General features: G+C 43.3%; 1 protein-coding gene across 1 annotated transcript in view; it reads right to left on the bottom strand.

Moving 5' to 3' along the window:
• Positions 1-27,538, bottom strand: part of KCNH2 (potassium voltage-gated channel subfamily H member 2) — a 252,154-nt gene that overhangs the window by 22,313 nt on the left and 202,303 nt on the right. The window contains exons 6-7 of the mRNA XM_066585363.1: positions 10,688-11,113; positions 2,054-2,456 (exon numbers count right to left, since the gene is read on the bottom strand). Coding sequence (XP_066441460.1) covers positions 2,054-2,456; positions 10,688-11,113 — 829 coding nt within the window. The remainder of the gene's footprint in view (positions 1-2,053; positions 2,457-10,687; positions 11,114-27,538) is intronic.

The following is a 27,538-nucleotide window of genomic DNA, read 5'->3' as shown; positions in this document are numbered from 1 at the left end:
TATAGTAGTTATATTCTTGTACCTAGGGGACAGTATTATAGTAGTTATATTCTTGTACATAGGGAGAAGTATTATAATAGATCTATTCTTGTACATAGGGGGCAGTATTATAGTAATTATATTCTTGTACATAGGAGCAGTATTATAGTAGTTATATTCTTGTACATAGGGGGCAGTATTATAGTAGTTATATTCTTGTACATGGGAGCAGTATTATAGCAGTTATATTCTTGTACATAGGAGCAGTATTATAGTAGTTATATTCTGGTACATAGGGAGCAGTATTATAGTAGTTATATTCTTGTACATAGGAGCAGTATTATAGTAGTTATATTCTGGTACATAGGGAGCAGTATTATAGTAGTTATATTCTTGTACATAGGAGGCAGTATTATAGTAGTTATATTCTTGTACATAGGGGGCAGTATTATAGCAGTTATATTCTTGTACATAGGAGCAGTATTATAGTAGTTATATTCTGGTACATAGGGAGCAGTATTATAGTCGTTATATTCTTGTACATAGGAGCAGTATTATAGTAGTTATATTCTTGTACCTAGGGGACAGTATTATAGTAGTTATATTCTTGTACATAGGGAGAAGTATTATAATAGATCTATTCTTGTACATAGGGGCAGTATTATAGTAGTTATATTCTTGTACATAGGGGGCAGTATTATAGTAGTTATATTCTTGTACATAGGGGGCAGTATTACAGTAGTTATATTCTTGTACATAGGGGACAGTATTATAGTAGTTATATTCTTGTACATAGGGGGCAGTATTATAGTAGTTATATTCTTGTACATAGGAGGCAGTGTTATAGTAATTATATTCTTGTACATAGGAGCAGTATTATAGTAGTTATATTCTTGTACATAGGGGGCAGTATTATAGTAGTTATATTCTTGTACATGGGAGCAGTATTATAGTAGTTATATTCTTGTACATAGGGAGCAGTATTATAGTAGATCTATTCTTGTACATAGGGGGCAGTATTATAGTAGTTATATTCTGGTACATAGGGAGCAGTATTATAGTAGTTAAATTCTTGTACATAGGAGCAGTATTATAGTAGTTATATTCTTGTACATAGGGGCAGTGATATAGTAGTTATATTCTTGTACATAGGAGGCAGTATTATAGTAGTTATATTCTTGTACATAGGGGCAGTATTAAAGTAGTTATATTCTTGTACATAGGAGGCAGTATTATAGTAGTTATATTCTTGTACATCGGAGGGCAGTATTAGAGTAGTTATATTCTTGTACATCAGGGGCAGTATTATAGTAGTTATATTCTTCCACATAGGAGCAGTATTATAGTAGTTATATTCTTATACATAGGGAGCAGTATTATAGTAGTTATATTCTTGTACATAGGGGCAGTATTATTGTAGTTATATTCTTGTACATAGGGGGCAGTATTATAGTAGTTATATTCTTGTACATAGGGGGCAGTATTATAGTAGTTATATTCTTATCCATGGGGGCAGTATTATAGTAGTTATATTATTGTACATAGGGGGCAGTATTACAGTAGTTATATTCTTGTACATAGGGGACAGTATTATAGTAGTTATATTCTTGTACATAGGGAGCAGTATTATAATAGATCTATTCTTGTACATAGGGGCAGTATTATAGTAGTTATATTCTTGTACATAGGGGGCAGTATTATAGTAGTTATATTCTTGTACATGGGGGCAGTATTATAGTAGTTATATTCTTGTACATAGGGGGCAGTATTATAGTAGTTATATTCTTGTACATAAGGGCCAGTATTATAGTAGTTATATTCTGGTACATAGGAGGCAGTATTATAGTAATTATATTCTGGTACATAGGAGGCAGTATTATAGTAGTTATATTCTGGTACATTGAGGCAGTATTATAGTAGTTATATTCCTGTACATAAGGGCAGGATTATAGTTGTTATATTCTTGTAAAGAGACGGCAGTACTAGAATAGTTATATTCTTATACATGGTGTTAGTATTATAACCCTACATAATTATCCTTTACAAAGTGAGGAGAATACAGTATTCCACTTACATCCAATCAGCATGACACAGATGGAGAAAATCTTTTCGGAGTTGGTGTTTGGTGACACATTTCCAAAGCCTACGCTGGTCAGACTGCTGAAGGTGAAATAGAGGGCGGTTACATATTTATCGTTGATGGTTGGGCCGGATTTGGTGTAGCTGTTGTTGTACGGTTTCATGATCTGTGTGCCCAGTGTGTACAACCAGCCGATTGTTCGATAATTCTGGTCGTAGTGCTCCATGTGTCCAATCGCGTACCAGATGCAAGCCAGCCAATGAGCGATGAGGGCAAAGGTGCACATTAAGAGAAATAGTACAGCTGCCCCATACTCAGAGTAGCGGTCCAACTTTCGGGCCACTCGTACCAAGCGTAAGAGGCGGGCCGTCTTCAGCAGACCAATCAATGTAGTTGTCTAGAGACAAAATAAGAAAATTTACAGGATAAAATAAAATGAAAAGAAAATCCCGTAAAGAGATGAAAAAGGAATATGAGGAGGAGGATGGACGGAGGACAGAAAGGACAGGGTTAAAAAAGTTACAAGCACATCCCTTGTGTGGGATCACAGATTTTTTAGTGTAATATCATAATAATGTTATATGCAATCTGGACTACTTTACTGTATGACAACGATCATTATCTAATGGCATTGAGTGGATTACGTTTATTTACAGTTGATTAGCACAGTTGCATAGTAAACCTACTGCCCATAAGTGGACTGATTCCAGTGTGATGTCCAATCGGATGCTTTCTCTGCAGCTCCCTCTCCCCTCTCACAGCATGCAGTTGCATACATACACACATTGAGGTAGAGCTAATGGAGCTGCATCGCCTTCCATTCCGTCTTTTGTCTACGTTGTATTATGTGACTCTGTCTTTGACACAGTTAACCCTTCCTCTTTTTCCAAACTCTCTCATCCCTTGTTACTGCAGACTTGGCCCTCTCATGGACCTTCTCATACCTTGTCAATTGGAATATTTCGTAACCCCCACTCACACACAACCTCCTTTTCTCTCTTGTTGTTCCTAACCAGTCCATCTAAGACCCCTCTTCTTCTCAACTTATGACAGAAAAAGCAGGACTTCCAGCACTCTCATAATGCAATGGGAAGTATAGCATAAGTCCCAATCTCCACAGGCGGATTTGATTTGTGGCACCCGCGCAGAAGATCCGCAGTTCAAGCCGCCCATAGGGAAGCATGGGCATTCGCACTTCAATTTACACATGCGCATTTGAAGTCAATGGAAGCTGTCTGATCCCCTGGAAGAGTAGGAGATTTAAAATCCGACAGGACTGTGGACATGAGGTCTAAAAAAGGAACGCTTACATGTTTCAAGCCATATAATCCGGGCTCTTATATACCTCAGTGCATGCTGCCAGATCTTAAATACCAACAAGTATCCACTAAGGTCAAATGGTTTTCTCAATTTATACCTTTAGTGTAGGACAGTTTATAGAATCCCATGGCTTTCAGTAGCATTTTTACACCGATTACACTTAAATCTAATTTCCTGTCCCAGTTGTTACCTTTTTGCTGTGCAGAATCCCAAAGTGTCCATCAGCTATGTTCTCCTTCTTCTCTTCCCGCTTTCCAAAACTCAACATGAATAAAATTAAACTCCCTGGGACAGATTTACTATTGAAAAGTTACTAGTTCTACTGAAGAAACTTGTACCAGAAAACTATCTTACCTGCTTTGGTCCACAGTTAGGAGGTGTTTTAGACCCAGCATCATGTAGAGTTACTTATAGAAATCTATCTATCCCACCGAACGTGAGAGAATTCCAACCCTACTAACCAATAGATTCACAGATGTATGGCTTTTGTTTCCTATCCAACTCAGTTGTTATTGCACATTTCATACTGAGCCAGCATGCCGTATTGTCAGCGATGGCCATTGGGGGAGCTGTTTCATTGCTACGGGACTCTTCTCTTTGTGTAGACCACTTAACCTCGTGTATACAGAATAATATACACTCGAGATAAACGCACACTTCTGTACAGTATACATTACACTCCGTAGCGCACTTGCTTGTATTGCACTCATCTTGTGTATTTACTTTACCTCTTTTCGGCTCTTTGGACTTTCTTCCATCCTCTTCATGAACTTGAAAGAAAAACATTTTTGCATTCATTTTCTTGCCATTTCCATCCTGAGACACAGCCCCACCGGAGTGCCTCTTCTACTATTGATATTGTGATGCCCCCTCAGTTCAAGATTTAAGGAGTTCTCAGGTATATTTTAATGATGACAACCCTGAGATAGGAGGAAGACTTGGATGTCTCTTAGCATTGGAGCAAAGGAAAACCTTCAGTCTATAGTTAAGCTTAGCATGCATGATCAGGAGGAATAGAAGTCATTTGAAAGAAGATTTTGTCTATGTAAAGGTGGCCAAAAACATTGGACTAAGGTTGGGAAAACCTGGCTGACCAGGTCATTGAAATGTGTATTAGATGTTCAGCCAATGTACGTTCAATAGATATTGGGGATAAAAGAATCGGCATGTTGAATGCTCAAGCATGTTCTGTGTTCAGCTGACCGCTATTGAAGGTGTATGGTCACCTTAAGCTGTGTTCACACTAGTATTGTGGCTTTTGTTCTTTAAAGGGCCACTACGGCAAAAAACACATTTTTTCATGCCTCCCCCCCTTACCTAATTGCCTGTCACACTCTGGAGGCCTCCTTTGTGCATTGCAGTCACTTCTCCGCAGTGTAGCCCCCTGTCTGATGCTTATCAGACACTCTCTTGAGGATGAGAATTTTTACCTCCAATTTCACATCTATCCCATGATGCATCAGCACAGCATTAGTTAGAGGCTAAACCATTTTTGCCTGCTGGGGGAACAAATCAAAATCTACAAAACAGATACCCAGAAGAGGGCAAATAATTTTAACAACTAAATCTACATCTAAAGCCCCCAATTTTTAGATAAAAACAATATACTTTGTTAAATATTCTCATTAAAAATTTAACGCAAGATTAGCCACAAGTCAAAGGAGTTAATAATGCTCGGACTAAACTCCTTATGGATAAGCAGAGTTGAAGAAATCAACACTCAGCACAACATATTGTAAATGAAGGATAGAGCATAGAATTTGATCCACAGGTGTGATACTCAAGAACAGCAGGGAACGTCAGGATAGCTTCTTTAACACCCATACACATATATATTCAGGAGTAGTTCAGTGACCATAAAATCTCAAATAGTTCACGGATAGCCAGAAAGTGGGAGGACAAACCCTACAATACCCTTACTATTTCTCTTTATGCAGAGTGGTCGCCCTGAAAAGGACTGTCCTGCAGTCCTGAAAACTCAATGCTTGAGAACTGTGGTGATATGCTTTTCAGGACCACAACTCCACATACAGGGACATAGTAAGGGCCTTGTAGGGTGAGATTTGTCGTCTGTCTCCCCAGATATCCCTGAACCATGTATGGGATTTTTTGGTCACTGAACTATTCCTGAATATATGCGTATGGATGTAAAAGAAGCTATCCTGACGTTCCCTGCTGTCCTTGAGTACCACATCTGTGGATTAAATTCTATGCCCTATCCTTCATTTACAATCTATTATGATGAGTTTTGATTTCCTCAACTTTGCTTATCCGTAAGAAGTTTTGTTCTAGCATTATTATCTCGTTTGACTTGTGGTTAATCTTGGGCTGAATTTTTAATGAATATGTTATAAAGTATATTGTTTTTCTCTAAAACAATGGGCTTTAAGTGTAGATTCTGTTGCTGGGGGGCAGTTAAATTATCATTACATTCTATATTCACTTAAATAAGCTACAGACCACAAATATACAGTCAGGAGGAAGAGATGTGATCTCCTCTACTATAACTGTGTGACAGGAGCTGTGTGATCATCATCAGTAAGTGTGCCAAGAATGCCTGTGATCCCTGCAGGCAGTCTCTTTGGTAAGGATCAATGTAATCGCATCACTAAAACTGAGAATCTGACTAGAAAATAAATCTATAACTCCAAGTAAATATGAGCTGGCCAGAATTGAGATCACATGACCATCTGAGTAAAAAGAGGCCAGGAGTTTCAGACAGAAAGAAATACTTAACCAAGGTAACATCAGCTCACTTTCGAATATTGTGGGGGGTAGGTGCATAATAAATAAATAAAAGACTAAAGCGTAGTGGCCCTTTAATGAAAGCCATAGCACTCTCCTACAACCGATGACCCACGGTCTGCATTGACCTATAATGTGGTTTGTCGTACTTATAGTGTTGCATGTTGGGCTATCTCTCCTGTCAAATATGACAGAATCTGCTATGGCGGCTCCAATGCAGATGTGAGCCTAAGGTGTATGTGCAGCTCTAGTCTTAGAGTTAAGGAAGTCCTTTGATTTCTACTAAACAGGTTGCCTGGTACAAGGAAAAAAAACTTTTAAAACCTATCTGCAGGATTGGCCATTAATAGTAGATCAGCAATGGTCCGTTGCCTGTGAGCCCTTCTGATCAGCTGTTTGCTGGGTCGGTGTGCTTATGCTCTAAACCGATTTCTGCAGGAAGCAGACATCACTGTTTCCACTACACTAGCTAGGCTTGGTTTTGCAGACAAAGCCCCTATTTACTTCAATGGGAAATGTGTCTGCAATACCAAACCTGACCACTGAAGTGGAAACGGAGCTGTCTGCTTCCTGAAGAAATCAGCTCAATGCATAAGTGCACTAATCTGGTGAACTGCTGATCCAAGGACAGACCCCCACCGATCTACTATTGATGGCGTGTCCTACAGATAGTTTACAACTGGACAACCCCATTAAAGTACCCTATTAGGAAATTCTGAGTGAAAAGCAGAGGTCCCTTGTTCAGGACTCTCGTCTATTAAAGTGAACTGAGGTTACAGAGAGCAGCTCTCTCTTTCTGGAGGACTTGCCATATCTATTCATTATATCAACAGACTATTAGTTTCAATGAGAACTGTACAATGCTTCACGCCCCCAGCGGGGGAGCTGTATGGAAATTAAGGACTTGCTACCAGGGTCTTCCATATATTACGACTGATTGCTGGGGTCTTACATTATCTATCATCAGGGGACCTTTGCAACAAAAATGTTTTTTTTCCATGGAGGAGAACCCCTTTAATAGTGTTGCCTCTCCATTTCGGTTTGAAGGAGAACCTTAGCTCTAGATTAAGGGTGCAGTCCCCTAGCTTGTGCTGCCTAAACCTCAAGTACATTGGAATTAAGATGAAGGTCAGACTTTTGGGTTGGAGAAAACAAACACTAACAAAAAGGTTATCAATTCTGGTGTGAGGAAATCTCCTTTGAAATTTGGATGGTGAAGTTCATAAGGGAACACTATCTAGCACAGCATCCAATGATAAAGTACACTGCGTTTTCCTTCTTGTAATGGACTATACTGGGACAATAGGTGACTTGACATATCGATCAGAGCTAGTGAATTTATGATATGCACACACGGGCCCAACGCCAGCACTGCTGAGAAGCCAGGCCATACAGAAAAGAAGCAGGAGTGGCATAGTGGACAGTCAGTGGTACAGGAGAAGAGTCAAAACCGAGCCAGGTCCCGAGCGACTGGAATCCGTCATATTCTCAAGAAGGTGCTTGATCATTCCTTAGCATGTGAACACAGCTGGATATCGTAAAACACACAGCCAGGTCCTACAGGGCAACTCAAAAGGCAGGGCCACCCGGAAAAGAGATACATTTAGGAAACTTTGTAAACCACTTAGGGAACTTTTTTGGCAATATGGTGGTGACTCTTGGCCATCATGGTGACAGCGATCTCGGGTTCAGCCCAAGAAGCTTAATGGTAAGGAGGTCATGGCATACATGATTAAGGTCACCTGCACATGGGCGGATTTGCACTGCAGAATCCCAAGTGGGTGTCTGCCTACGGATTCCGCAGCAAATGCCACCCATAGCATACGATAGCAAAACGCGATTTCTTGCATCATCATTGCGGAAAGGTCATGGGATCCGCGTCACCATCTGTACTGTGCATGTGCGTGGGCGGGCACATCCGCAGCACATATGTGAAGACAGTGGACAGCTACGTTGCCAGATGGGCAAAGGGTCGGATTCCACTGCGGGATTCCGCATGCGGCATCTGACCCGGCCTGTACAAGCGGCCTTTAGGGTAAAATTTCGACATTTTTTTTAAATATCTGCAACCATTTACAAGTTACTGAGGATGTCATGATGAGCATTAATAAAGTTCTCCTGAACTATGTGGTATAAAAAACAGTCATCAGATGACTTTTCAGGTACCAGGAGATGCCGTTCACAATCCAGGACAGCAGTGAGATCATCCTGGTGGTCGGTAACAGAAGTTCATGCGAAGTGGCTGAGACTTTCAATCAAGAACACCCAGGAAGATGCCAATGAGTGCAGGAACAGTCAGGAAACTGTTGCAGAAGTTTAGGCAAACTGCTAGTGTCCAGGACAAACCGAGAACCAGTCGTCCAAGCTATGTTTCCGATCTTCAGATGTTGAGAGCGCTGCTACCTGTTTTCACAAAGAGTCCACAGACAAGCATCGGGAGACTGGCATTGGAAAACGAGGTGAGTCAGGTTCTCCGGTTCTCGGTTTGTCTACCAGTTTCCATGAGCTTCTGAATCAGTTTCCTGACAGTTCCTGCACTCCCTAGTTGTCTTCATGGGTGATCTTGATGAAATCCTCAGCCACCTCACATGAACTTGTTACTGATCAACAGTATGATTCACTGCTGTCCTGGATTGTTAACAGCATCTCCTGTAACTGAAAAGACATGATTAATACTTTCCATACCACATAATTCAACATCACATCTTTATTAATACTCATCAGGGCATCATCCATAATTTAAAAATGGTTGCAGGTATTGAAAACATTATTGCACCTCTCAATTCCTGATGAAATTCTACCCTTAAATCATGTATCCAATGACCCCATTTCCACTAAAGATTCTTGGGCTGAATCCAAGACAGTAGTCAGAAAGATGCTCGACAGGCACCACCATAGTGCAAAAAGTTTCCCTCAACCCATCTAGGAGTTTTACAAAGTTTGCTACTTGTATCCATTTTCGTTCAGGAGATATTCTGTGTGGTCCTGACTTCTGAATCACCCTGTACATAAGATGCAGTACAGAAGTAGATGCTTACAGCACACACGTACACATGCAAAGCCCACCACTGTCTCCTACACCTGGTATACAAGGTACACTATATGGCCATAAGTATGTGGACACCTGACCATCACACCTCTACCAGTATGTTGAGCATCTGCCAAATACAGATTCCCCTATAATGAGACTACCAGATAATGAGAGGTCCAGAGAACCCGAGTACTCCACACAACTCGTTTCTCCTTCTCCAGTGACAACGTGCTTTACAGATCCAGCCACCGCTTGGCATTGAGCATGGTGATCTTAAGCTTTTGTGCAGCTGCTCTAAAGTCCAGTTGCCACTTGGTATTGCTGATCTTCGACTTGCAGGTGACCGGGGCAGAGCTGTCAGATCAGCAATTTTAAAAACTGACTTGTGGCAATGGTGGCATCCTATGACAGAGTCATATTTAAAAGGTTTGGTCCAGGTTTAGTAGAAGGTGGCTGGTTTCTTCCCAAATCATCATCCTCACCTGTCCACAGGTTGTGTATGGTACTGGAGCTTAGCCCCATTCATCTCAATGGAGATCAGCTGCAAGATCAGACACAACCTGTGGACAGGTGCGGCACAGTTTTTAAAATAAGGTAGCCATGTTTTCTAATCCTGAATGATACCATTAAAGGGTATCTAAGTAAGTTATCCCCAATAATCAGGATAGGGAATAACTTGCCGAATGGTGGGAGTCTAATCGCTGGGACCCCCCACCAATTCAGAGATATCGTCCCTGGTACTTCCCAAAATATTCAAAAGGTCATGCATCTGTGCCACTGCTCCGTTCACTTCAATGAGAACTGCTGGAAATAGCTGAGTTCAAGCCTTCATTGAAGTGAATGGGATTGCCATATGCTTGACTCGGCTATCTGTGACAGCTCCCATTGAAGAGAGTGGAGAGTAGAAGGCATGCATGACCACCAACGTCGAAATTCAAGAACGTGTCGGGGCGATATCTTTAGATCAATGGAGGTCCCAACAGTCAAACCCCCACCGATTAGTAAGTTATACCGTATCCTATGGATAGAGGACAACTAGCTGAGATGGCAAGACACTGAGCTTGTCAGTATGACCCATACTACTACCGATGTTTGGCTATGGAGACTACATGGTTGTGTGCTTGGTTCTGTGCACCTTTTTGTACTGGGTGTGGCTAAAACAATTCCCCTTAATTATAAGGAAGGGGTGCACATACTTTTGGTCATACAGTGTATCTTCAGCGAGCGATTCACACGTATGCAACTATACTGAACACAACTCTTTGTACCAAGTGATGTCCAATGAGGCCACAGCATGCCAGTCACCTCACATGACCCTATACCTGTAATATTCGAGCACACCCCTAACCTGTGCTTGTACATGAAAAGCATTGAAGAAGCCTCGCACTTTCTCCGATGGGTTATTGATAGGCACCACATGACAAGAACATATCATTTCAGCACTGATGTGTGTATCTCATGGCCAGGAAGGCAGGGTGCAGCGTGGTAACAGCCAGTGATAACATAACAAAGAGCGAGCGAGTGGCCCTTACCTCCTCAGAGCCAGAGCCAAAAATCAGAAGGTCGAAAGGAATGGCAGCCACCATGTCGATGAGGAACCAGCCTTTAAAATAATGGATGGCAATCTTGCCTGGATGGCTGACCACTTCTTCGTTGCAGTTGACGTAAGTGGTGCGGAAGTTGATGAGGATGTCAATAATGAACATGATGTCAACCATCAAGTCCACCACGCTGAGCGGGTTGCAGGAGTAGCCACAGTTTTCTTTGTTCTGCTCCTCCTGGTCGTTCAGAAGAAAGGCGGCAGAATACGGCGTGAAGATGGCGGTATAGATGACGAGCAGGAGGATTAGCCAGTCCCAGACGGCCTTAAAAGGACTATAGTGGAGAATTGTCCATTTGTGGATACGAGGAGCTTGTAGTTTATACTCGGGAAGGACATCGGCTCCCAGTGATAGGACCTGTGGATACAAGGCACCCTGTGTTAAATATCATCTATGTATCGTTCTATCAGTTGTGGTCAATGACTAAGTCAATGGTTTACCTGGAAAAGGATGATGAAGATCATAGTTAATGGGCAATTATACCTAAAAACAAAGACCATCACTACAATCTCAGTTTCAATATATGGGCCCAACATGATGACAACTTCACGAAGTTCTTCATTCCTATGGAACAGACCCATGCAGGCTACAAGAACGGTCTCGAAAAACACCATGGCTCCAAATGTTTGACCAAGCAGCAGGAGACCTTTCCATCCAATCAAGGCCAGGACAATTTGGAAATCGGAATTAAAAAAAAAGCCTTGGCTGTACTCTTCCAAAAACAGCGCCACACCTGTCCATAGGTTGTGTCTGGTATGGCAAATGAACTGCATTGAAGTGAATGAGGCTGAGCTGCAATACCACATAAAAACTGTGGACAAGAGTGGCGCTGTTTTTGAAAAAAAAAGGAGCTAAGCTTTTCTAATCTTGAAAATATCAGTCACAGAGGGAACAATCATTATTCTGTCCTACAAGGGATGAGAAAGGAGGGATGAAAGAAGCTCAAGGCCCTTTTGTTCCAAAGCATGGGCATGGGGGCATGAACTAACAGCTTATTTAAAGTTGGTCACGGGCCATAAGTCGGTTTGGTGCACATGGGAAGTGTTCACTCCAATACTAGTTGTTAGCGTTGCAATTTTAGGCTTTTTTGTTTATTTTTGTCTCACGGTGAAAGATTTTTGCATGTAGGTGATTGAACATAATTAGCAGAGTGAAGAAATGTTTCCGTGCGTCTGAGATGGCAGGTTTGTTTGCTATCCCATTATCTGCTGCAAAATGCAGCTCTGATCCTCTAGATCCAAAAATATGGTAATTACAATGTCACGCCTCTGCTGCTGTGTGAAGTTACAACAAGCTGTAAGCACAGATCTGTGAAGGCTGGAAGATGCGCACACAGCACCGACATTCACGTCTATCTATGCGTATTTATCTCCAGGTATAGATGGACGGATAGATACAAACGTCTGCCCACTCCCATTTAATAATGGGAAAACTGACTTCCAATGTGTAAAAGTATTAATTGGGAGGGAGGCTGCATTTTTGGGTGGTGGAGATGTTTTTGGCGGCCATTTTGAACTCTAGCACGTTCTAGCAATCTTGGCTCAGATCTACTCAGGAATGCACTGGAAGTTTCAGTTTTGGCCTATCATCACTTGTTGAGGAGTTAAGTGAGGGCAAAGTTTTACAAAGTACTTTACATGGCGTCCTTGATGTGTCCACCGTTCTGTCGGATGCACATTGTTAAACGGTTAATCCAGTCTTCGCGAACATAACGATCACCTTTATGGCTCCCGTAGGGATTGTTAGGGCCATTTTACACAGGACGATCTTTTGGGCGCAGTTGCCTGACAGGCTGTCCCAGCAATGATCATTCCTGTGCTGAGCGAATGGAGGCGGAGGGTAGAGGTAGGAGGGAGGAATGATTGCTTAGGTTCCCCCGGATGCGTGTAAAGTGACCCCTTACTCATCATTACTCTGTGGGGTAAATGATTGCTAGGAGACATCATCCCTGAACAGCCGGGGCACGCCTCATCACTCAGACCCCCCAATCACAGGGACTAGTTGGAGAAGAATGAACCCTTCTGCAGCCTGAAGACGTCAATGTCTGCTGATGAGAGACCAGTAGTAACCAGAGAGCCCTGCCGATCCTTTCACTGGAGGCACAAAAGGTTAATGTGCTTCACCTTCCATTGATTAGCGATGTGTAATACATACAATAACCGTTCGGAACTGCTCATCTATCCGCCTTGTTAATTCAAGCTCATGCGGTGCAGCCTTCTGATATTCTTGCGTGCTACCCTTGTTGACTGTAATCTGCGCAGCAGCCATATGTCCGTCGTTGGACTCGCTACAGTAGTACAATATTGTTTTCTCCTAATTACTTCATTCTGTGCATGATCTTAGTGGAGGTATCTATCTATCCGTCTCCGTAATACTTATATTTGTAAGAGATACGTTTCCCCTAAGCGCCATATTTATCAGCCAATTCTGCATTTGGCCCCCGAAACACCAGCCGTGTGCTGGCTGTGTTAATCCTTGGACAGCGCATGGTCCCATTATAGGACATGTACTTTGACTTTTTTACCTGGACCACTAAGAACTAATAACACGTCCTATGCTTCTCTGTATCATGGACAATCAATAGGTCATGCTAATACATTTCAATGTGCTGCCTGGGCGTCAATCAGGCAGTGCACAGATAGCTGTCCGTGTGCTTTCCAATGCAAGTCAGGGCTGAGTTTCTTGGGCGCAACGCACACACACAGGGAGTAAGCTAAGGGCCTTTGGTGTAGCCACAGTCACAGTAAATCTAGTCCTGACACTGTAGTGCAAGTACTGCCGTCTCACCTATGTTGGTGAACATGAATATTCTACCTTGTGCGCCAAAAATCATATTTTTGAATCAAGTATAACACTGATTGGCTCCAGTCTCAGCCAATCAGTGCTAAGCTTGTATATCACACCGTCTGGCGCTCATCAGTGCACAGTATGGGCAGTATGATGATTGGGGGGCCAATATATGTGGTGACTGAGATTACTGGGGAAAGGAAAGTCCATATGGGGGTGTGATTACTGGGAGGGAGATGGCTGTTCATGTAGGGACCGTGATGGGAGAGGTCAGTACATGTGGGGGCTCTGATGACTAGGGGAAGTGGAACCTCATCCTTCTTGTGTGTATAAGTTTGATGTTCGAACCCCGTACATGCACAGCAATTTCTTAAAGCGATTTCTTCTGCCCAGGATCTATTCTGATTGGCTGTTTTGTGTGTCCATGCGCTTGTGCACTGAGCTGATTTCTGCAGGAAGTAGAATGCTCCATTCTCACTACAGTGGCCAAGCTTGGTATTACTGTAACATTCTAGTTCAGGTTCAGGGGCCTCTTACTGTGACCTGTGTAGACAGGTAGCATAGTCAGGGGAAGCCAGAGGTAGGTACACAAGAGAAGGCATATCTTATATAAGGAGCAGGCAGATAGAGTAGCTTGATTACAGGCACAGTAATCTTGCGATGAAGGGAGTGCCAGGCCATGTTTAAATAAGATGTCTAATCAAGAGAATGGGGAAGAGCCAAACAAGGAGCCAGGAACTAGATTATAGGGGCAAAGAAAACAAATCAGGTTTGTGCAGGGGGCTGGATAGCTCAATAGCAAGAGCTACCGCCTGGAGTACAAGAGCTCCTGGGTTGAAGTCCTGACAATTACACTGAAGTAAATAGGAACTCGACCTGCAATACTAAGCTTGTCCACTACAGTGAGAACGGAGCTGTCTGCTTCCTGCAACTCTGTAAAAGGTGATCGGCTGGTATCTAAAGTGACAAGCCCCCACTGATATACTATTAATGACCTATCCTTAGGTGACCAATAGTTTATAACTAGACAACTCCTTTAAAGGGAACCAATAAGTTTGAGGCCACTAAATCTCGAACATGTCGTTAGGGCATGATTTACCTTTCTAAAGATGCCCCTGTGACAAGCAATTCTTTTGGCATTATCTACAATGACCAGAGTTGAATCCAGGACCTGTATCCAGCGGGATCAGGTGCATTAGTACAGCACATATAAAGTTGGAGGACAATAAACCTCGCTTCACTGCCAGGGCTGCTGGGGATGAGTCTCTGACTCATCTCTGGTAAGTTATAATTCCTTTTTCTCGATAGCGCAGAGACAGCCGCTTGTCACAGGGGCATCTTTAGAAGGCTAAACGCAGCTGCATAATGACGCGCTCGTAGTTTAGTGGCCCCAAAGGTGCTGTCAGGTTTCCTTTATTAAGTTCTAATTATCAGAACTATGACAATTCTGACAATTTGTATATATTAGGGAATCGGTGTTCATGCAATTCTCATATGTAAAAGAAATGTTTCTTGGTATTTTAGCTTGTTAAGCAATTAAAATTGAGAAAACTTTTTGAAAAAAAAAAAAGATTGAGATTTTAATTGTAGGCCGAATTGCCCAGCCTGCTTTACCCCTGAGGAAACTTTTTGCAACTAGTTGGGAAGTCTCCTTCATCGTCTACCCGGTGACAGGCTTTCTATGTGTCTCTCCTAGTGCTTCTTATGTCTGTATTAGGGCTTTGCACTACAGTATGTTATGGCCTCTGATCCTGGGACTAATCTATATATATAAAGACAAAAGCCCTCCCTGACTGACTGATTGACTGACTTGCCACTAATTCTCCAACTTCCTGGTGTCATAGAAACATGAAATTTGGCACAAGCATAGATTATGTCATAAATAGGAAAAGCTAATGGGTCCCAACTCCATTATTCAATTCTAGCGCAAAAGAATTGGCGTCCAAATTTTGCGTACATAATCTAATTCTCTCACTTCCCGATGTTATAGAAACATGAAATTTGGCACAAGCATTGATTATGTCATAAATAGGAACAGTTAATGGGTCCCAACTCCATTATTCAATCCTAGCGCAAAAGAATTAGCGTCCAAATTTTATGTACGTAATCTAATTCTCTCACTTCCCGATGTTATAGAAACATGAAATTTGGCACAAGCATTATGTCATAAATAGGAAAAGTTAATGGGTCCCAACTCGATTATTCACTTCTAAGCGCAAAAGAATTAGCGTCCAAATTTTACATACGTAATCTAATTCTCTCACTTCCTGATGTCATTTTATATAAAGGAAGTGTCGCATTGTTACCTCCACGTGGTGCTTCCTGGGTAACGCAAAGAACCATGCAAAATGGTGAACATATTTTTTTCCTCGGTATCTCTAAAGTAACCACGACTTCATAAGATTTTCTGTGTGAACACAAGATAAACACCAGTACCAAATTAACTCGGGCAAAGCCGGGTATATCAGCTAGTTTGGTCATATGTCTGATAGTTGTTTGGGGTCAGCAAGCTGCTGATTTTCCAGTCTGTGCCCCTTTTGGATGTATTTGTGGGTACTTTTTAAATATACTTTTTGGGTGTTTCTGGCTTTTAATTATTGTATATTTTTCACATTATCCTTTGTGAGCTTCCTTGCTTTTTTGCACATCCTCCATTCTCACTTGTGTATTGGAGGACAAACTGGCGATTACCGGTATGGCCGCCTTTATCAATCCCTCGGGGATTGTTACTCGTCATTACTATTTGGGGGGGTTTGCTAGGAGAAATCATCCCTGAATGCCTGGTGCATGCTTCATCATTCAGAGCCTCCAATCCCATAGACTAGATGATGCATCGTGACAACATCAATGGCTGCTGATGAGAGATCAGTGGTAACCGGTGCAGATAGCTCTGCTGATGCTTTTACTGAGAAGACATAAAGGGTTAATTTGCTTTCTTTGCTTTTTCTCCCTGCGGCCCAATAATCTAGAAGCGCCAAGAATCATCGTGTTTCCCTATTGCTTTACTCGCCTGCCGCCATGCTATTTACTGGTTCATTACTGCTCTTTCACGGATATCTCATATCACCCAATAGTTGGCGATAATCTCCATCACATCCATCTACAATATCTATTCTCTTATTCCTGTCCACTATCTCACCCCCTTTATATTATTAGCTCCCCAATCATGTATATGTAACCAGCCCACCTATCCATCCGTTATCTACCCTTCCCATGGATTGCCTGCTATTTGCCCCTCTCCGTTATTATATACTCTGTATTGTCTATCTCCCTCAAATTGTCTTCTGTTTAGACCTTTTCAGCTATATACTCCCAGACGGTATGCTATTTATCACCTCCCTATTCTACTTAGCTATATACTTTCCTATACTGTCAGCTATATACTGCACTCTCCTGTATTATATACTACTGAGCCCCACCTTGCATGCTATTTCCCACCCCACTAATTGTACAGAAGAGTAAGTTATGGCACCTACTACTCCCCATGTTGCCAGCAACTGTTGCAATCAAAATTATTCAACCCCCCCATTGCAAAATTAGGTTTATTTACCACATTTACAAAACTTCAGCTTTTTGCAAAAAAAAAAAAAACAATCAAACAATAACATTTTAAAAAGCTCAACACAACTAATACAAGTGGTTTCTGCAAATTCGATACAATATGCCAGTTGTAATGACTACTGCAATCTCAGACCTAAGGCCTCATGCCCACGGCCGGGTAAGACCCCGACTGCGAAATCTCGCAGCGGAATCAGACTCGGCGCCCCCCCAGAGACCCTATAACTGCCAGTCCAGATCTGCCGTGAGAGTGTCGGCCGGTAAGCGCGCGCATGCGCAGTGCAGCACATGACGCGCCGCTGCTGGGCTGTGACGCGGATTCTCGCGGTACTTTTGCTGTTCCCACAGCGCAGAGTATCGTGGGGCGGATGGCTTTCATTGACTGCAATGGAAGCCGTCCGTGCATTTTCCCGTACAAATTAGAACATGCTGCGATTCTCCCCCCTGTGAGCGGAAAAATCGCAGCTGATTTCTGCTTGTGGGCTGGAATTTTGGGCTATGGAGTATATACGTCACACCTGGCTGTGTATAGGCGAGAAAATGTGAGATCTAGCCACGACTTGGTCGCGGCTTTCTCTCATTCGCTCAATTTTCAGCTGCGATGCAGGCGGACGACAATCGCAACGCCAGTGTGAATAAAGCCTCAAACTTATTCAACCCACTGAATAGAATCTCTCATAAGTGCATATACTCAAGCACACCTGATGCAACTAATCAACAGCTTCATTAGTTGCATCAGGTGTACTTTAGATAAAACACATTAGATAGTGGAATGCACAGCACTTTGTTGACTATGATTTTTGACTGCATGTTAGAAAATATGACTAAAGGTTCCTTTACACAGGCCGATACTCACCTGACTAATCGCTCAAACGAGCGATTATGAGCAACTGTTCTCCCGTGTACAATCGACCCCCGACAGGGCACTGAGCGAGAGGTTCCATTACAACAACTACTGAGTGACGTCTCACTCAATGTAAGGATGTTTTCCCACGACCGGCTTGGAATAGCGGATTTTGCGATTATATTATCTGCAGTAATACGCTGATCAATCAAATACATTCGTTTACACAATTCTGCTCACATTAGTGGGAATTTCGTAATCCGCTCACGGAAAATAGAATGCAGCTTGTTCCATTTTACTATGGATATTCGCAATATAGATCCCTTTTTTTCAGTTTCCCTCATTAAAAAACGGAGCGGAGAGTCAGAAACCCGGAACCGACCCCAACGCAGGTGTGAAAGCACCTAATATTCATCTCCTCTGTATATATTTCACTCTGTTGTATTATATTCTATTGAGTCCCCCTCTCATCACCCATCCTGTATTCTAAGCTACTTACCCCCCTCCCAAGACCTGTAGTAATGGCTGAACACCTCTGTCCTCCTATACAGTCTGTCATTAATGCCACAACCCCTGTACTGTATGCCATCTACCCCTCCCCTAGATTCTATACTAATTACCCCCCCCATGTATAGTCGGATATATGTCCCCCCCTCCTAAATTGTCTGTACTCCTCGCTCTGCGTCTAGACCTTCTGCATTGCACTATTGTGTATCTGTCCCTCATTTGTATTATCAGCCCCATGAATGTATTTGTAAGGAGCAGGTAGAGAATGACTCTTGAATAGTGGCCCAGCGTCGCCCCCTCCCCGTAGTTCTCATTGTGAATGGGAGTGATTGTCCCGGGGCGCTGTGTACAATGTTATCTCCCGGCGCACTCGCAGGACACATCAGCTATTTCTGCAGATGCAGCGTGGGTTCCTCCACTAAATCCGCTGTTTGTGTCCCATCTATTGTTCATGGAAATGTTTTACAGTAAGAGAAGAAATCTGCACCGCTGGCATAATTCTGCACACCCGGGGCGGCGAGTGATGGAAACACAGCGCTCATATTCATGATGCCCGAGCCATCCGAAACTCCAGGATCCAACGTATTTACTGCAAACCAACAAAGTATAAACCACTAAAGCAGAAGACAAGAGCCTCCGCACGCATCCCCTCCTGCTCACAAGCCTTTGTATGCAAAGCATTTACAATTCATATAGCAACTGTTATCATACCTGCCACCACCTCTCCATAACACAAGACACCCCCTCACCTGTCCATAATACCCTACATCACCTCACCTGTCCTTAAAACCCTGTACCACCTCACCCGTCCATAACACAAGACACCACCTCATCCGTCCATAACACCCTACATCACCTCACCTCTCCACAAGAGCCGCAACCACCCATCCATAACACAAGACACCACCTCACCTGTCCTTAATAGACTATACCACCTCACCTGTCCACAACACCAAATATCACCTTGCCTATCTATAACACCCGCAACCACCCGTCCATAACACAAGACACCACCTCACCTGTTCATAAAACCAAACATCACCTCACCTATGCACAACACCCGCCACCACCCGTCCATAATACCCTGCACTCCCTCACCTGTCCATAACACCCAACACGACCTCACCTGTCCATAATACCCTGCACCACCTGTTCGTAACACAAGACACCACCTCACCTGTCCATAATACCTTACATCACCTCACCTGTCCTTAATACCCTGTAACACCTCACCCGTCCATAACACAAGACACCCCCTCATCCGTCCATAACACCCTACATCAGCTCACCTGTCCACAACACCCATCCATAACACAAGAAACCACCTCACCTGTCCGTAATAGCCTATACCACCTCACCTGTCCACAACACCAAACATCACCTCACTTGTCCATAACACCAAGCATCACCTCACCTATCCATAACACCCATAACCACCTGTCCATAACACAATACACCACCTCACCTGTCCACAACACCAAACATCACCTCACCTATCCATAACACCAGCAACCACCCGTCCATAACACAAGACACCACCTTACCTGTCCATAACACCAAACATCACCTCACCTATCCATAACACCCGTAACCACCCGTCCATAACACAAGACACCACCTCACCTGTCCATAGCACCAAACATCACCTCACCTATCCACAACACCTGCCACCACCCGTCCATAATACCCTGCACTCCCTCACCTGTCCATAACACCCAACACGACCTCACCTGTCCATAATACCCTGCACCACCTGTCCATAACACCCTACATCACCTCACCTGTCCACAATACCCTGAACAACCTGTCCACAACACCCAACATCACCTCACCAGTCCATGATACCCTACATCACCTCACCTGTCCATAATACCATGCTTTCTCAGTCCACAATACCCTACATAACCTCACCTGTCCATACTACCCTGCTCAATATACCCTGCTCTACCTCTCCATAATATCCTACTTATCATACCTCGCACTACCCATGAATGATGGGCTGCTCTACCTATCCATCATACCTTACACCGCATCAACTGTCCATAATACCCTGCTCTACCTGTCCATACTACTCAACTCATCATAACCTGCACCACCCATCCATAATAACCTGGCCATCATACCCTAAAAACCCAGGCAATGCTGATTGCAGCAGATAGTTGTTCTGTAGGCACTTGAGACCTCATGGTAGTCCCCTTCCTACAGAAAGAACTTACACTATCCTCCCAAAAGTATTTGGACACCTTATCAGTAGAATGGATTGTGTATTATTAACATACCACAGGTCCTGAACCATGCTACATAAGATGCAGACTCTTTGAGGTGTCAGCTATAGTTTGGGATGGGAACTGCGCGCTATTGGATATACCGTTGATCACGAAGCACAATGCATCGACCTGTCTAAAATGGTGCAAGGAGTGTCGTCATTGGACAGTGGAGCAATCAAGGAAAGTTCTATGGAGTGACGAGTCGCTCTACTCTATCTACACATCAGATGGACGTACCTGGGTGTGAGGGATACCTGGAGAACGTCTTCTGTCTGAGTGTGTTGTGCCAACAGATAAGGACGGTGGAGGTTCTGTTATGGTCTGGGGATGTTTTATGTGGCATGGTCTCGGTCCGCTGGTTGTAATGACATGAACCATGAGCACGGAGGAGTATCTTGATAATATGCTGCAATACTCTGGGAATGGTCAGCAATTCTTCAACAAGTCAACGAGCCTTGTCACAAATCCAATGCTGTTTCACGTAGGGTCTGTAAGTATGAACAGCATTCATCTTCTTTGAGAGAACTTACCAGGCATTTGCAGGATGAATTGAGGGAAATACCAGCTGAAGTGTATCAGACGTTAGTAGAAAGTATGCCACAGGAAGTATCCAATGTCAATATGGCCAAAGGAGCCCCACTAGGCATTAACATATGGAAATAAATACTACTCAATGCCCAATTACTTTTTTTAGGATAGTGTATATATGACTCTGACTTTTCATACGCCAGCTAATTCCAGACCGAGTAAACAAAACCTCATCTGTTTCTACTGGAGCTGTGATTCCCTCCATGGCTGGAGTGCCTTGCTCAGTGCAGGGGGACGATCATTAGAGAAACCCAGCTACACAGCCAAGAAGCGATCGATCGTGTCAGATCTGAGCTGTGAATGATAAATCAATACGGAGCAAAGGGCTGGAGAAATGGACGGGGTGAGCACAGGACACCTGACAGCACTTCAACCTCCAAGCCCACAGCTCAGACCTGCCGCTGTGATCCGTCACGTGTCCTCAGGTGACTGTGACGCCACCTAAAACTTGTTATCGCTCTATTGCTTTATCTTGTTACAGGGCTTCATAAAAGTATTTGCCCTTTTACTGCCTTAAACTTTTTTTTAATATATGATAAAATTTTAATTTTACCTTCTTCACAAGATGTGCAGCACTAGAGGTGACAGAGCATGAGCAGCATCCTGGGATCAAACCTGAGCCGTTCTTGTACTGGTAGGCGTCCCGGCGGACTGATCCCCACTGACATGTCATAAAATATCTGGAATATTCCTACGTTACACAACACCCTAAAAGTAAGCACCCTCTAAGGGAATATCTTTTAGCACGACGTCCGTGCCATAATGGATAGCAGCGGCTGTGTATTACGACGCATTCTACTGATGATTGATTTGTGCGTAGTGTTAGTCGAGATGCAATACCGCGCTCCAAGAGCGAGCGTTCAGTCTCCGGCGAGTTTCCACAGAGGTCACATGACTACGCTGCAGCCGCTGAACTGGGAATTGTCTGCTCCGTTTACAACCCAAATAAACCGCCATACACCCTGGATGAATGGTAAATCTCCCATCCGTATAAATTGCTATATGTAACAGAGGATGGAAGAAAACCGCAGAATCACCGATTACAAATCTCTTTTTATGTTCTTCACTGACATGGAAATCTACGGCTGCAATGAAAATGGCAAAGTTTTCTTTTTAATAAACAAAAAGAAAACCTTGGTAATGTCTTTAAAGGGGAATTCCTCCTTTTGTCAGGATGTAAGAAGTCTCAGCACTTAGAAAATAACTATATTCTGATTTCTCCTTTTAAAAACCCATTGTTTTCCATACAGGAGGGGGTAGAGGGTATATTTCCTGCAGTTCTTCTCATCTGTCGCCCCTCCAATTCGCTGGTTCTGGGTCCTGTTTTCAGCTGTCCACGATGCAATTTTCTAGCTACCTTTCTGATTGGTCGACACTGATCATGAGAGCAACTCTGGCCAATCAGAGAGCAGGTATCATGCATTGGTAGTCTAATAAACCGATACACTAAGGGGGGGATTAGAGATTAGATAGTATGAAAATAGTGTAAAGGCCCACTTACACAGAAAGCTAATCTTTCAACTGATTGAAAGATTTAAAGTTTTAGTGATCTTCTTGCATAAAGTGTTAAAGACCACTAATTTCCATTGACACTTCATTTATCTTCATTTGCATGTAAAAAGACCTCCAGGGGCTGTTTGCAGAGCCCAGGGTAAGATTAATCCTACACCCAGCTGTGCACCCAGCTGCATTGTTCTCGGCAGGGCTGCTGGAAGGTTACAATGTAATCTCCCAATTCCCATGGAGATAACAGCATGTGGTCTATTAAGAAACACTTTACATCATCCTTCAGACAAAAAGTGCACAATGAGAATGTTTACATGTAACGATTATCGCTCATTTTCGGTCGTTTGAATGAATTTTGAGCGATAATTGTTGCGTGTAAATGGGCCTTTAGCCATTTTTAATGGCCAAAAACAGGATCCATAACCAGTAGGTCCGAGGGATGTCAGAAAACAACAACTGCAGGCAATATAAGCCCCTCTGGTCCTGGTCCTTGCATAACTATTAGACCACTCAGGAAAATGTTGACTTTTAGCCTCTCAGTAATGTGGGAAGCTTCATATTTTCCAGTCTCACTACAAACACTTCTGCAGATGCAGGGTTTTTAAGGGCAGCCTGTACTCTGCAAACAGGGCTGACCTTACATTGAATTGTGCCTTTTGTTGGTGCCTACATATGATTTATCTTACAGTGTACTATTAAAGCTCCGTTCATACTAGCATTTTTAGTAGCCCAAGGGGGGGTTCAAAATTTTAGAATATCAAAAATAATGCCCTCTACAACACTTATCTCAGGAACTCCACAGAACTTTGATGGAAGCCATTGTAAGTCAATGTGATCAATCAGGATATGATAACTATATCATGAAGTGCCTAGTAATTACCGCCATATATGGGCCAAAGATGCAATACAAAGCTGCCACTGCCATGCATTGCAAAAACAATATACAGTGCCTAAGTTTCAGTGTTATACACTGCCTAAGTGTACACAGTACCACTATACAATGTCCAAATAATAGCTACCCGCCCTGACAAGGATGACCCTGCCTGAAACCTAAACCCTAATCACCCAATTATTCTCTAATGTCAGAGAAAACGGTGGAAAGAGGGAAGAAAGAAAGCAGTTGGAAACATGTAGATGCCCACACACAATATCCAAAATATCACCAATGGTACCTGAAAACAATTCCAAAAAATGATTGATATAATCAATTGGTGACACTTTAGCGAGTCTTAATTCTTTTTATCCGCAACGTGCTTCAGCCTACCAATCACAAGGACTCATCGGGGATGATAAATTAAAAATTTCACCAAAGAAATGTCAAGTTTAGGTTCTAGGCGGAGTCGTCCCTGTCAGGACAGGTACCCTGGATGTTTCATTAATAAGTTAGTATCTAGGAGACAGAATAGGACATAACAGGCTTTGGCATCAATTATCTTAAATGCTCAAAATAAAAGGTATGTTTTATATTATATACAGCACAATATTTCTGTGCCTAAATAGCAGTGATGTACGATGCCAATGAAATTCTGACCATAAAGTGCTCATTTAATACCACCATCATATCATCATAGGCTATCACTCGTGGCCGAGCATGATTGCCTTTAAAGTATAGGGGCTCAGTGGTGGGTCCGTAGGTGACTATAGAGACCTATTCTTGATCCGCAGGTTCTTTCGCAGTGGGGAGATCGCTCTCCAAGTGGAAGACGTTCTCTCTTCTTAATATGTATCTCCCTTTCGCCATCCATTTGTGCCTCTTTGGAATTCACAGCACTGTTAGTAATGGCTGACCTCCGAATTGAGCGCTCACGGGCCAGGGCTTCCCACCATACAGTGCTCAAATACTACCAGCATGCAGGACTTAAACAACCGCTCCATACATAGCGTAATCTAATAAAAGTACTATACAATGTCTATATTATACTGACAGATCAATCTTATTAGGATTGGTGATGGTTGCAAGTTTTCAGTGCCGGGAGACTGGCACCCCGCTCGGCAGAAGTGGCTGTCTGGTAGTGCCACACGTCCATGGCCACGTTGGATACTAAGGACATGGTAAGCAGCGGTCTATATTGAGGTGTTTATTGGCCCTATGTTGTGAGACGGCTCATTCGGTAGTTGCTATTTATGCAATTCCCTACTGTCTCAAGCGTGCCCAGGTGAATCTTCAATGAAATGGGTCTGTCCTCAGCAGCTCTGCGACCCGATGTGAACTTGATATCACAAAGAGAGAAATTGCAGGTTCAGCAGGCGAACGTCTGCCGGCGGTATCCTCTGTGTCGGATCCGTTGTCACTTCTGGTAAATACAACTCAGTGTTATTATTCCTGCGCACCACAAAAAGGCGACTACAGTATAATAGCAGCCCGATGTGCACACGCCGCTACGGCTCGGATTATTATAAGAGCTGATGCTTCCTTCTGACAATTATTTCTGGTCCGCGCTGCAGCCGCTCGCAATGTACGCCAATCTTCCTAGACTTTCACACCTCTCCCCCCGAAATACGTACAGTGGACATAACGAGTCCGCATGACCTTAATGCCAGGTTTTTGTCCTGTTAAGGCTACATTCACACGGGTGGCAACATTCACACGTATTTCACATTGATGCGAGGCGTATTTTGTTCAAAATCGTCTTGCATCCCGTCTGTGAAATAGCGATCCTCTGGCACGTGTTTCATGCGTGTCAGAAGATCGCAAGTGTTTCCCATTGATTTCAATGGGAGACCACATTGTACGCTCATGCACATCACACGGAATGCGCGTGCCTTGCGATGTCTTTAAAGGTCCCATTGAAAATAATAAGTCCGTTCAATAGAAGAAACCCGTACAAGGATTTGTACATTGAAAATGGCTAAATTCGCATGCGGTTTAACAAGTGCCTAACTATGGCAGAAACCTCAGCTGTGTTTTTTATCTGTTTTTTTGAAGTGCAATCCATGTTGAAAAATCGGACACAGATTCCACCCACGTGAATATAGCCTGAGGCCGCTCTCACACGTGCGTTCAGAAAACGCCGTTCGAAATCGCGGCATTTTACAGCATTTTGCTGAAGGCAATCCGCGTGCACGCTATGTAGTCACATGGTGCCGAAGAGCCAATCAGGTGGCTCTAATCAGCAGCGCTGCAGAACTGCGGCTGAAATCCTAAATATGCGACCCCCACAGGTTTACAGGACATCACTGATGACATCCCTGTCGGACCTCCTATTGACCGCACTGTCACATGAGTAGACAACCACGTGACCGCCGTGGCCGGAGTAGATAGAAGACCAGCCATTTCAGACAGCTGTCCTGTTATCCCTGCTTAAAGGTCATGTCCCACTGTAAACTACCAGTGGGACGCGAGCTGTAAGAATCTTATCAGCGCTGCAGACTGTGATAACAGCATACAGCGCTGATAAGAGTTCATCGCTCAATTCAAGAAAACTAGAATTGAGCGAGGAACAAATCATGCACAAAATCTGCTCGATGTCCATGCATTTAGACGCAACGGTTATCGCTCAAAAGACGGCTTTGAGCACATTCTGAGCGAGAATCGTTGTGTCTAAATGGGCCTTGAGACTTGTGTGACTACACAGCGCAGTTCTGACCATATGACAACTTCTTGCTCATTAGCACCAGTACAGTCAGAAGAGTCCGACCAATATATGAATCCCCATTGCATGGAGTCGGAAATTATTTGAACCTGAGCAAGGAAGTTTTAAGGTTTAATGAGATCCACAGCTGCTTCCAAGTAGAATACCAATAGGCAACCAATAGAGACAAAGGGTCTGCACAGAACAGCTGGCAATATCTGCTTGCTGATTGTCTCCATATAACAACCAGGCTAAAAAAAATTGAAATAGAAGTCCAGCTTTTTCCATTGCCCTTTGGGCTGGGGCACACGGAAGTTCCAAATCTCAGCTACAATGTCTATATGGAAAAAAGTTGCAAGCTACATGCAACTAATATGTTTCAACTTGGAAACTTTCACATTGTGACGGCGACTTCCTGTTGTCAGGTGGTCCAAACTTCAGCCAACGGATAGCGGGTTTCACAGGACAGACGCTCCGCTTTAAGACCTGATATTCAGTCTGAATCTGGCATTCTCCTCTTTCAGGCTTTAGGCCGGTTACCACAGGCGCCTCTCTACCAGTGCGGCGGCTCATAAATGGAGTTTTTTGTGTTCTAAAGTGGCGCATTGTTTTCCTAATCAGCTTAATTACTAGTGTTATGCAAATGAGGATCGGAGCAGTTTATTTTTATAGACGGGAAAGAAGAAATCAGCAACAATGTAACAAATTAGATATTATAGAAATCGTTTGTCCTTCAGTCGTCCTCTGCTGTCAAGTTGTAAGCTGCACTTCTTCCTTTTTTTTTGTGACCACCGTGGGCCGCCATTATAGGTTCGTATTAAGGCTGGCATGCAGCTTTCCCAGGCTCCTGAATGGCTAATCTGTCTAGTTATGCTGTTACACATCCATGTGTTAATCAGGATATACCACTAATTGGTATTCAGAGAAAAACAAACCCTAAACAGCGCAGTAGGAGGAGCCAGTGATGGACACGAACCGGCTGCAACTTTGTAGAGCTGGCACCTGATTACAGATATAAAGCTGGCAAGTGGGTACCTCCCACACAACAGCTGTGCCCTCTGTCCCTGGGGATGGCACAAGGCAGGATGTAGGGCGAATGAAGGCACGACAGAGGACAGACAGGTAGCGAAGAGAGGTAACAGGAGGGGTACAG

This window comes from Eleutherodactylus coqui, chromosome 12, assembly GCF_035609145.1.
Source record: "Eleutherodactylus coqui strain aEleCoq1 chromosome 12, aEleCoq1.hap1, whole genome shotgun sequence".
In the NCBI taxonomy this organism is placed as follows: domain Eukaryota; kingdom Metazoa; phylum Chordata; class Amphibia; order Anura; family Eleutherodactylidae; genus Eleutherodactylus; species Eleutherodactylus coqui.
The sequence above is the reverse complement of the archived record's forward strand: the minus strand, read 5'-3'. Positions and strand labels throughout refer to the sequence as shown.